This window comes from Meriones unguiculatus, chromosome 6 (assembly GCF_030254825.1).
Source record: "Meriones unguiculatus strain TT.TT164.6M chromosome 6, Bangor_MerUng_6.1, whole genome shotgun sequence".
In the NCBI taxonomy this organism is placed as follows: domain Eukaryota; kingdom Metazoa; phylum Chordata; class Mammalia; order Rodentia; family Muridae; genus Meriones; species Meriones unguiculatus.
This window is the reverse complement of record NC_083354.1, coordinates 108,366,305-108,379,068: the sequence shown is the minus strand read 5'-3', so window position 1 is coordinate 108,379,068 and position 12,764 is coordinate 108,366,305. Positions and strand designations below refer to the sequence as shown.

General features: G+C 47.3%; 1 protein-coding gene across 1 annotated transcript; it reads right to left on the bottom strand.

The window, feature by feature from the left end:
* Positions 1–8,251: 8,251 nt before the first annotated feature.
* On the bottom strand, positions 8,252–11,235 carry Rpl7 (ribosomal protein L7). The gene is made up of 7 exons (XM_021652117.2): positions 11,084–11,235; positions 10,347–10,455; positions 10,070–10,236; positions 9,638–9,775; positions 9,433–9,542; positions 8,693–8,902; positions 8,252–8,328 (listed from the first exon to the last, which is right to left on the bottom strand). The coding sequence occupies exons 1-6, from the start codon at positions 11,095–11,097 to the stop codon at positions 8,694–8,696; spliced, it is 747 nt and encodes a 248-aa protein (XP_021507792.1). The 5' UTR covers positions 11,098–11,235; the 3' UTR covers positions 8,252–8,328; position 8,693.
* Positions 11,236–12,764: the final 1,529 nt, after the last annotated feature.

Sequence of the window (12,764 nt, the reverse complement as noted above, 5' to 3'; positions counted from 1 at the left end):
AAACCAATTATTGGGGGCTTCCCCTTTTCTGAGAAGAAGGAAAGGGTAAGTGGAGAGGTGTGAGGGTGGGACTGGGAGGAGAGGAGGTAGGGGGCTGGGATCAGGCTGTAAAGTGAACAAACAAATCCATAAATAAATAAAAGCAATTATAAACTCAGTTCTGGGGCTGCAACTTGGAGAATCACATACAAGAGGTCCATGGATTAAACAGTTCAGCAGCATCCAAACATTTATGATTGAAAGGTTTTCTTTTATATGCCCATTCCTGCACCCTACAAATTTTGCCTTTCCCCAAGGGCTGGGTGTCTAGAACTGTACCTTGCATGCCTTTCACTCTTATTTTGTCTTTCTCCTGAAATTCTGCTGCTGAGAGATCCAAGATTGTTGCTAGAATGTCCTTGTGCACTGTATACAGTTTACCCTGGTTCATTTAAATGCTGATTTCTTTGCCTCACTATCTGGTTTCAATCCGGACATTGCATATAAGCATCACCTGTCTCAAGTCTGTGTAAACATGTTACCACTGGTTCTCTGTATTGACAATAAAAACCAGCAGCCAATGCTGAGCAATGGAGAGAATAGGGTGGAACATCCTGATCCGGTGAGGAGAGAAGAAGGAAGAGAATAGGAGAGAGGAAATAGATGAACTGGAGGAGAGGAAGGAGGAGGAGGAGGCCATCATGGGTTAGTGTGGAGAGAAAAAAACATGTGGGACTGGAGAAGGGACTCTGATGATAGCATGGAAAGGCCCAGATAAAGAATAAAAGCAAGTGCCATGGGATTATGGATGAAAGATAGTCCAATTTAGGAGTATTAAGGTGGATGGCATTGGATGGAGGCTGGGAGATGGATGGTAAGAATATTGACACAGTTGTAAGTACAATATCTGCCTTGTCCAAGGTAAATAAGGCAATTCTAAATCTAACAGGGTATATATTTATGATAGATGGTTAAATAATACTGCCGTGATAATCTTAGGGCTAATAATAAACTAAGATAGCCAAACACACATTTTAATTTACTACAAGATGAAGAGTTATACGCAAGTCTCCCAGAAATGCAAACACAGTAGGGTCTTTTGTTACAAGTTCGAGCTCCAGCCCACACCATCACTGATGCAGTGGTTCTCCAGTGTAGAGCCCTGAGCTCTGGGGGAAGAGGGTTTTTATTGGGTTACAGCAAGCTTTGGGAAATTTCAGCTTAGCAGTTTTATGATTGATTGACATTTAGCAAATATCGAATGTTCAGAGGAAATTTTGTGCCTGGAGGGCCAAAACATAATTGTTTGTCTGGAGGGCCAAACAGTAATTGTTTTACTCAAGCTATTATAAAGAGCACCTGGGTAAAGTCCAGATATTCACTGATTAGACATTGCTAGGGGTGTGGCTAAATATTAACAGGGGTGAGTGGTCAAAGCACTTTTTTGTGTGTGTGTGGGTTTTTCTCCTTTTTTGAAACTGGAGTTTATGCCTTGGAGTTTACCCTTAAGATGGAGTTTCTTTTTCAGTGGGGTTACACAGGCCACACAGAAGGTGAAGGCAGGGTCAGAGCTTTGTGAGGGTACAATATTTTCTTTCAGGAAGATTCTTGAACACTGCACCCCACAGAAAGACAAATGCCACATGGAGAAGGGCAAAAAGAGGCCTCCCGTACTAGCCCCAGCCAGTTAATAAGGCTGATCCCAACCCTGAGGGTGGTGTTCTCAACCTAATCACAACCAATCTTGTTGGACCTCTTAATGCTGAACGTTAAGTTTTAACATGAACACAAACATTCGAAATAGTAAAGACAAAGAGGGAACCAATTCTAGAAAATGTGGCTCGTACTACTTGCTAGTGACATAATAAAGTCCAGGGAGGCCACTTTATTTTACTATCTCTCCTTAAAGTCTGTGTGTGTGTGTGTGTGTGTGTGTGTGTGTGTGTGTGTGTGTTGAGACAGAGCTTCACTGTGTAGCCCTGGCTGGCCTTAGAACTCACAGAGATCTGCGTGCTTCTGCCTCCCTAGTACTGGGATTAAAGGCAAGCGCCATCCCCACCACAACCATGGCTGTTGTCCACTTTGTTTGAGACAAGGTCTGTGTTGTTTACAACAAATGTCTATGTCAGACTAGATAGCCCTCAAGGTGCTGTGGACGCTACTAAGTTTGCCTTCTTTGTAGGAGCAAAGGGATTGCAGACATACTGTATCACATCCAGCTTTTATGGGGGTTCTGATGTGTCCAGGCCTCACACTTGGACAGCAGGCAATTAACCCACTGAGCCATCACAAGTCTTTACATCCCAGCCAGAAGAAATGACAATGGGAAAACATGAAAATAATGCACATAAAAAAGGGCAAGCTCACTCATTTACTTAGACTTGTTTGTTTCTTTCAAGACAGGGTTTCTCTGTGTAGACTTGGCTGTCCTGGACTCACTTTGTAGACTAGGCGGGCCTTGAACTCAGTGATCCATCTGCCTCTCCTTCCTCAGTGCTGGGATTAAAGGCATGTACCACCATGCCCAGCTTGCTTAAACTTTTAACAGAACGGAAAATGCAATTAAATTTTTCTAGCCAAAAAGGTTCTTCTCATTTATAAACAAAAGTGGCTCTGTGTAAAAGGTAAAGGGTACCTAATACCTTCCATGTACAGCTGCTATAAATGCCCTAATGATTACTAATGTCACATTTGATGGCGACTTACTGATGGTACACACATTGAATTTCAAGGCCAGTCTGGGTTACATTTTTTTTAAACTAAGAGATGGTGAGATGGCTCATTAGTTAGAAGTGGTTTTCAAGGCCTGATGACCTGAGTTCCATCCATTGGTAATCCCACAAGATGACCCAAAAGGATTCCCAGGGGTTTTCCTCTGACCTCCAAGGGTACACTGTGGTATGCGCACGCGCGCGCACACACACACACACACACATACACACACACACACACACACACACACACTAAACACAGTATTTAAATAAATAAGTTAGGGGGGCAGCATACGGGCGAAAGTGCTTTAGATTCAGGCTTGATGATCTGAGTTTAATTCCTGGAATCCTCATAAAGGTGAAAGGAGAGAAGCAACTACACAAGGTTGTCCTCTTACTTCCCCAGCTGTACCCAGGCGCACAAACACACTCAAACACTGGCATGCACATATGTACATGGACCTGCGTGCGTAATACAGTAATTTAAATTTTAAAAATTTAACTGACTTAGTGGAAAATACTACCTATTAAGGCTAAGCAGCTCACACTATTTCACCTCATGTCTTGGAGACAGCATTAATAGAAAGCTATCCCTAACTTCCTTCGTAAAATTTTCCAATCTGTATCACCTGAATTGTGTTTTCATAACATGTTTTATAATGCACCATCACCCCTATGTAACTCTCTGCCCTACAGCTTTCCATATATCTACAAATATGTACATACACGTGTCCACACATCCATACTTCATGCTCCACTTCTTATTATCCCCTACCACCAAATACCCAATACCTACAGACTGCCAGTTACTGGAGTTTTGGCATCTGAAATGCTACCGTTCTACAGAGCAGTGGCTTCATCGGATTGTTGGGAGGCACTGTGAGCTTCTGCAGTGCCGTGGCCACTTGGAGACCTCTAGAAGGCAGTCCCATGTAGATGGCTTGGTCCAGTCCATGCTAGTTCTCTGAGAGTACCCACATGCTGCTTTTGAGGGACAAATGAAGGCGTTCAAGAATTTGGGGATGTCTTGAATCTGTTTGGGAAGCAGTATGAACCAAGAGAGAAGGCAGATGAGGAAACATTGGATGCTTCGGTGCTCAGATTGGGACTGGAAATGGTTTCTTCTTGGCAAAAAGAAAATTAGGGGCAAGACAGTGGTAACTGCTTCAGCCATTCAGCTTTGTAAAGATTGTTTGTTTTTTGAGACAGCCTTGGCTATCCTAGACTTGATTTGTAGACCAGGCTGGCCTGGAACTCAGAAATCCGCCTGTGTCTGCCTCCCTGAGTACTTGGATTGCAGGTGTGTGACATCACATCTGGCTTTTTAAAGATTTATAAAAGAACAGTGCTTACTTGAAGTCGTTTCACAAAGCTGTCTGAATTTCCTATGTATTAACAAAGTTTGTTTTGAAACTACTTCTCTGCGTGCACACGCACATGTGTGAGGGTCAGAGGACAACTTTCAGGAGTTGATGGGTTCTCTCCTTCCACTATGGATTCAGGGGAACACATTGAGGGCATCAGGCTTGGTAACATGAGACCGTGCTGAGCCAACTATTGATGCCATGCCTTAATCCTGACATCTCAACGAAGAGGAAGTAATGTGTGAAATCTCTTTGGTCTCTTCAAAGTACAAAGGCCTTTTCTTTTCTTTTGAGACAGGGTTTCTCTGTGTAGCCCTGGCTTTGTAGACCAGGCTGGCCTCAAACTCAGATCCACCTACCTCTGCCTCCAGAGTGCTGGGATGAAAGGCATGTACCACCACACTCAGTAAAACTTATTTTCTAACCTCATGTGATTGGACCACAGCAGACTTGTCAGAATTGAACTTTTCCAAGAGTGGTCAATACCCTTGTTCTGCTTCAGAGTGCAGCAGCATCAGTTTTCAAAAAACAAAAACAAAAAAAACCCCTAAGACATGTTTGGACAAAGTGAGTTGACAGCACTCTAGGTCATGTACAATAAAGTAAACGTTGACAGAAAAAAGTGCAAATGGTGCTCTATGCATATACCAGATGCACACGAAGAACTGTGGGCATGTGACGTAGCTGGCTTTTAGGAATAGAATCAAAATAACCTTAAGTTTCCTTTTGTATTTGCAGTATATGGTCTTAGTGTTTCCACTGTAGTAACAAGCACAATGATCAAAAGCAACATGGGGAGGAAAGGGTTTCTATCAGGCAGGAACTGATTCGGTCATGGAGGAATGCTGCTCACTGGCTTACTCAGCCCTTTCAAAGTATAAAAAACATCCAGGACCAAGTGCCCCAGGAGGGCACTGCCCACAGTGACCTAGGCCCTCCCAAATCTATCAAGGAAAATGCACCACAGGCTTGCCCACGGACCAGTCTGGTTGAGGAAGTCATTTTTCTTTTTTTTCCAATTGAGGATACCTAATTCTAAAAATGGCTAGTGTCAAGTTGACAAAAAACTAAACGGGACATAAATTTTTCTTTTCTTTTTTTAAGATTTATTTATGTACACAGTGTTCCACCTGCATGTCAGAAGAGGGCACCAGATTTCATTATATTTGTAAGCCACATGTGGTTGCTGGGAATTGAACTCGGGACCTCTGGAAGAGCACTGTGCTCTTAACCTGAGCCATCTCTCCAAGCCCATAAATTCTTCTTAGAACTTCCATAATTGGTAATTCATAGGAGTGTCTGTGTGAAGCAGCTACAAGGCACCAGGATCTTTAATGCTACTTTAGAGTGGCTGAAGAGTCAAGCCTTACACAGAGTGGGCTAGGGAGAGCAAGTGAGAAGGGGTTCAACGTTGTTATATTTGAAGGCCTAAGGTTGGGCTTACAACTGACAAGGCAGTTTGGGAGTTAAGTAGAGATCAATTTCCCTTGTGAGATTTCCACACTCCGAATCCTGGAGCCCGTGAAGACCATACAGAACAAATCACAGATGTGCTAAATTAAGGACCTTGAGATGCAGAAATTATCTCCACCGGCCCAGTGTCACCACAGGACTCTTAAGGGAAGTAGGGTCCAGTGAAATGTATCAGATATGCCACCAACCCTGACGAACGAAGTTCAACTACTGTGACCCCATAATCACAAGAGGCAACTTTAAACTCTTATTTACATGTGTGGCTAATTTGTCTGTCCATGTACCACACGCATGCTTGGTGGCCTTGTCTGTCCACGTACCACAAGCATGCTTGGTGGCCTCCAAACGACCCCAAGACTAGTTACAGATGGTTGTGAGCTCCTGTATGAGCAGTGAGAACTGCACCAGTCCTCTGGAAGAGCAGCCAGTGCTGTTTACCTGAGCCACGTCTTCTTCTGAATGAAAAGTGTGGACCAGTGTTCATGTTAAAGCCAACTTTTTCCCTCAGAAGGACCATGGGTCTGACGCCCTGAAACGACCTGGTGAAGAAACCTACTCTGCACTTCTGATAAAGTGATCTTCAGACCAGCTTATGTTAAATGGATGTAAGGAGCAGAAGCTATCTTCCATTCTTTACTGTTGGACAAGATAATTTTGTCTAATTTCTAACTACACTACCAAGTAGCTTTCTGGATAACCAGTAACACAACCTTCAGTAACAATATTTTTCCTGTTTGACAAGGGACTTTTAAAACATTTGTACAGTGAGTGCAAGCTTTGCAACAGCACATGTGGAACCTGGTGGTGTCCTGTTTGCCTCTGTGGCTGGTCCATAAGCTATGGGGGGGGGGTGGTGGATCTCCTGCCTCATTTCTTGTGGCAGGAGTACTGAGGTTGCGTGCACAATTACACATGGGTTTCCGACAACTTAGTAGTCAGGCCAGCCAGTGTTGTGCCACACATAAGCTCTTTAACCTACTGAGCCACCTCCCAGGCCCCGGACTTTTCTAAAGCCCCAATCTGTGTGGAGATGAGGTATGAACTCATGAGGTCCCATTCAAAAATTCAGTACAACCACACATGACCTTTAAAAATGTACTAGGAATACTGGTTAAATCCAGAAAACGCAAAAATACCACACACACACACACACACACACACACACACACAAACCAAACAAACCGGAAAGCCTAAAGTACTTCCTAGGTGACTGTATTTTCTTCTTTGCATCCTAGTCCAGGTCTGTAGCAATCCCACTTTTCTGCAGATCTTCCCACTCTCTAGATCTAAGTGTCTGACCTTAACCCCACCAACACACACACATTGTCTGCAAAAGGAATGTAGCCATTCTGTCTTTCTTCACCCAAGGCATTCCTACATACCTACCTTGCTAAGATTTCTAATCTTGGTGATAAGAAGTACAGCATGATGATATGGTAGCAGTTTCTGTAAACATGTTAAGTTCTCTAGAAACACTTTAGCTGCAAATGGTGGCATCCACCTGTAATAACAGCACTTTTAGAAAAATATAAAAAATTAGTTCAAGTCTGGACTACACAAGTTCCAGGAAAAGAGCACACAAACACAGCCCTAACACTGATAAAGGCCACCACCAATAGTATTCTTTATTCTAATTCTCAGAGGCCATTATCATCAGTATTCCCCTAAGGCTTGAAAATCAGGGAGGTGCATCAACAGCTGATATGCCTACTCTTCAAGGTAGTAGACATGCAAGACAGGCCAGTTTTCTAAACTCTGGCAGATGGCTTGGAGCAAGAACTGACAGCCCGCTCTTTACAGAGGACCCAGGTTCAGTTCTCAGTACCCAGCATACTGCACACATACAGATTTCACTGTGTAGCCCTAGCCAGAATAGAATTCAGAGATTCACCTTCCTCTGGAGTGCTGGGATTAAAGGTGGATAGCAGCACACCTAGCAAAACTCAAGACTCTCAATTCAGAAAAATTATGTTCTAGGACCAACAGTAAAATTTGTAACACATGACAAGAACTTTTCAACTACTTAAAAAAAATGGTTTCTCAAACAGTGCCCCCAAATTTAAGTCATTTTAACACTGCACTTAAGACTTTTGGCACAGCTGACAAAAAAGTTACTGTCTTATGTTACACTCTGAGCTATGTAGGTAACGGTTGCTAGGGAATGGAAAGTCATATCCCTTAGTGGTGTGCTATTGGTAAATCTCCCTCAATCAGGGCAAATAAGATTACCTGTGCTCAGGCAGGTCACCTAAGTTTACAAAGTAACACAAAAAGACATAAAAGCACAAGAACTTGTTTAAAAGGGGTTCAGAAGGAGGGGATGAGACATCTTTAAACAAAACCAAACACTCCTAGGTTTTGCTCAATCTCACCGCAACTGCTTATGATGTTCTGAAATAAGTATATAATATACATTAAAAAGTACTTGTAACTCATCCACCTAAGATCAAATATCAAAACTGAAGGGCAAGAGATGGCTCAAAGCAGTGGCTGCTCTTCTAGAGAACCTGAGTCAACACCTACACGGTGCCTCATAATCACAGCACCCCAAGTTCCACATGTGATCCATACACAGAAATGGAAGACCAATTTATCGTTTTTCAAAAATATGAACTAGAACTGGTTTTGCTGTCATGCATAGGCTTTTGATCTGAATTTTATCATATTCAAGGATTTACTACTACAGTGATATGCCAAAGGCAGGCCAACAAAGACTCCAACACATTTCATCTTGCCAAGCTGTGACTGTTTATTAACTGACCAGATTACAAAAAATGTCATAGATAACTCCTGGGCAGCACCTGAAAGGGGGAAAAAAATATACAAGTTAGAAACTGCCCTTCAAGCTATAAGTCAACATCAGTTGTAAAGGAGTGCACCATCATCAAAGACAGATTTCTCCACATTAAAATTCAATGATACACCCAATTAACATTTAACAGGAAATATTCAAGATCACAGGTCCTCCCTGAAAACTAGTTCTTGGCCAAGCATGAATGGCGCATGCCTTTAATCTGAGCACTTGCAAAGCAAAGGTAGGCAGATCTTTTTGAGCTCAAAGCCAGCTTGCTTGGTCTATACAGTAAGTTTTCTGACCGACAGAAATATGTAGATTGTCTCAAAAAAAAAAAAAAAAAAAAAAAACCACAAGACTAATTCTCTCACCTTAGTTCATCCGTCTAATAAGCCTGTTTATCTGGTCTTCCCTGTTGCCAGCATCTCCACCTTCCACAAAGTGAGTTGTCTTTTTCTTCATTCCACCTCGTGGAGAAGACAGTTTGAAGGGCCACAGGAAGTTATTTGCTTCCTTGAAGTGTTTTCCCACTGTATAGATCTCATGAATTAGATCCTCCATGCAGATGATGCCAAATTTACCTGGGGGGAAAAGTACCCGATGAACACAATCATAGGCAGAATTAAAACCTCAGATCAAATGAAAAAGGACAAGACAGGCATGGTGGCACACGCCTTTAATCCTATCAGGTGGGAGGGAAGGCAATCGGAGTTCCAGGCCAGAAATAAAGAGAAACCCCATCTCACAACTAGGGATGTGTAGCCTCTTTAAGCAGCAAAGATTTGGGGAACACACAAAGATCTGTCCTAAGTGAAGCCAGGCTGGGGAAATGGCTCGGGAGATGGAAGTGTTTGCAGGACTCCATCCAATAAAGAACCCTCACACAAAATGGACATGGTGTCCTGCCTGTCATGCCAGCACATGAAGAGATGGAAAAGCTAGGGTGGAACATAATTTTGAGTTTCAAGAACCCAGCCCCACCCTGTGACACCTGACATCAGCTTTGGGCCATCACCCACATGTATACAAAGCAAAAACAAAAAGTACAACTGTGGCCAGAAAACATGACCTTGCTTTAGCATCACCCCTCACCCGGCAAAGCATAACCTACCAAGAGATCGAGCAATCAAGGAATTATCTGTCAAGGCAATTCGCTTCTTATTGATCTTGCCATAGCCACGCTTGTAGATAAGCTCATTCACAGACTTCAGGTTGGGGTACCTGCAACACGAAAACCAGGTAAGCCATCAAATAAGGACACAGCCTAACTACCTAACTTCACCTTGTCATAAATCTAACCTGAACAGAAAACTTACCCCCATGCAATGTACGGCTCCACAATCCTCAGCATGTTAATCGAAGCCTTGTTGAGCTTGACAAAGGTGCCATTGAAGATCTGCCGAAGGCGAAGAAGCTGCAACACCTTTCGAACCTTTGGGCTTACACCATTGATACTGCCAAAGAGACCAGAAGACTTTAATCCGGATTTTACCATCATTTTAAATAACAATAAACAGCATGAAAGCCCCAACTGAGTAGCACTACTGCCAACTTCCTCACCTTTTTGATTCAGAACCTGCTACATTTTAAGCTCTTAGACTACTGCAGGATACCGAACCATGCAATCACAGCTTAGGCACACAGGTCTTAGGAATAAGCCCTCACTAATTCCCAGTCTCCCTAGCTACAGCCACAGCTGTCAATGCCTCAGTAACAGTGCTCCCAGATCGGATGCCAAGTCAACTCACCCTCGGATTCTGATGACAAACGCCAGTTTTGGTTCTGCAGGGACGTAAAAGTTTCCAGCTTTCCTTGCCATCCTGGCCATCCGAATCTCCGTCCGGTACATCTGCCTGTACTCCTTGTGATAGCGCTTGGCCTTCTCATAGATGAGCTTCCTCCGTGCCTTTCGCAGCTGAAAACCAAGGGCCAGTAATTAGTCCTAACTCTACGATCCCATACGCACAGCACAACATCAGCTGCCCCCCTCACCCCCATTCCAAAGGGCTTCCAAAGTTTACTTACTGTCTTCAGGGCAAATTTCTTCCGCAGGCGCTTCACCTTCAACTCTGCGAAATTCCTTCGCTTCTTCTGAAGGGTTTCTGGCACGGCAGGAACCTTCTTTTTCTTCTCTCTGTCATTAGCAGGTAATATTGGTAACAGGTCAAAACCTCCCGGTGCTGTAAAAGCACTATCACCCACTCTAACCACCAGCATCTTGGCTGTTCCCGCATGCTCCTCCAGGCCCACAGCCTTCACCTTTTATACAGGCCTTAAAGGCAAACACGCATGGCATTGAAGGAATCTATGCCTATTTCCGGTCATCAGTCCTGGACTCTTAGCAGAAAATAGTGTAGAGAAACTGCCACACATACTACCGCTTAGGGCTCCGGGACTTGACTATCCTTCGGTCAAGTCGCAAGCACTGCATGTTGTAGGTGGCCTGGCCGGTCGGCAGACGCCCAAGCCAACTTTAACCATGAAGGAACTCCATTCCAGGATCCCTCGGAATACATTCCACAGAATGGACCTCCTCCGCCCAAGTGGCCGGCTCAGTACCGGCTACACTCAGTTTGCTCCTGGTATTCCCGAGGCCTCCGCGCCTGGGCCACCCGTACATCCTCCTAGACACACACAGCGTCACAAACACACAGACAGGTAGGCAGCGGTGCAGGCTACACTTAGATACAGGAAAAGTGAAACAAAACGTTGCCAGTCTCGGGGATGGAGAAGGATTCCGGGGAAGAGGAGAATCTACTTACGGTACGGCCTCCATGGTGGCAGCCGGTAAAATAAAAAAAAAGGAAGCTGGTGCATGCGCAGTGGCTCCTTAAAGGCCTGCGAGCGCGAGGCCCCCACGACTTATAGTCGTCTTAAGATAAGCCAGAAAAGAATCTAGAATTGAGAGCTCACTTTGCAGGCGCAAAATTAACAAGATTGGCTTGGTCTCAGCCAGTCAACTTTAGAGTAAAACTCATGAGAAAACAAATGCACTGAGTACATTTTTTTTTCTTTAATCAAGAGAGCGAGAACACCTTGTCAGCTCAGGGCTTAATTGCCTCGGGTTGCGTCGACTACGTCAGGCTCCAGCCCTGCGGAATTCTTGGAACCAAAAGGCACGTTCATGGCGTGGGAACTACAAGTCCCAGCATGCACTACTCCATAGCCCGCGCTCTGGAGGGCAACATTGACCCGGACTCTGGGCACCCTTAGCGGCCGCGTTTCCCGTTAGGCTCACTAGCGCCTAGGGCTTCACGTCCCCAGCGGCTAGCTGAGATTCGGGGTCACCGTCGGCCACCTCTGCCGCCCTTGGCCACGCAGCCCCGCTGCCACACCTCGGCGGCGCTGCCGAGGTCCTAGTTCCGCCCGACTGCGGGGCTGTCCTCGGCAGCGCCTGATCGCAGGCGGCGGACCACAGTCCGTCTCGGCTGCCGAAGAGTGGCGAGACCGGGAAGAGCGATGGCCGGACGGTCCGAGGACGGCGGGGGGTGCCCTGCCGGCCGCGGGAGCCGGCGGGAGCAAGCCTCGGAGAGCCACGGCAGGGGGCGTGAGCCGTCAAGGGGAGGCGCGACGAGGGGGCGGGAGGCTCCGACCGCGGTCGCGGGGGAGAGAGAGGAGCTGCCCCGCGCCGGGGTGGCCGGCGAAGCGGGGCGGGGGGCTGGGCCGGGGGGCGGGGTGCGCCCGGGGGGCGGGGAGGGCCGAGCGGAGGGAGGGCCGATGCCGCTGCAGCGGCCAGCGCTTCCCGGTGGCGGGTTATATAGCGCGGGGTGCGAAGCGAGCTCAGAGCCGGCTGGGAGCGCTCCGACCCTCGGGCTCGGCTGCGCCGCGGAGGAAGTCCCCCCGTGCCCGAGTGACAGCGGCGCGAGTGCAGGGCAGGGGACCCGAGCCGCGCCGGCAGCTCGAGCGGTTGGGCAGCCCTCGCGTGCGCCCCGCAAGTCGCCCGCTTCCCGGGCGCTGCCCGCACCCTCCCGCAACTTGAGTCAAGTTGACAACTCCCGCGACCCCGAGCCACCGGCTCGGAGCACCCCTGCCCCGGGAGGAGAGGGAGCCGCTTGCAGCGGCGCCGGGGACGTTCGGGCGGCGGCGGGGGCGGCGGCTTGGCCATGAGGGCAGCGCGCGTCGCCTAACTCGGCGGCTGTCACCGCCGCTGCAGCCGGGGCGCCCGGGGGCTGTGGGACGAGCAGGCGGCCGCCAGCAGGAGGCGCCGAGCCGGGCGGCGGCGGCGGCGGCAAGCGGCAGGCACAGCCCGGGGCCACCGCGCCGAGCCCGGGCGGGACTGGCCCCCCGCGCACTTTCAGCCCCGCGGCACCTCGGGGCGCAGGGCTTCGCGTCCCGAGAGCGGTGACAAGCTCCCCCGGTGGCAGGGTGCTGGGCTGTCTGGCTCAGGGAGGGGTAAGGACACGGTGCTGGGCTCGTGAGGGGCCCGGGGAGGGGGGGAGCGTC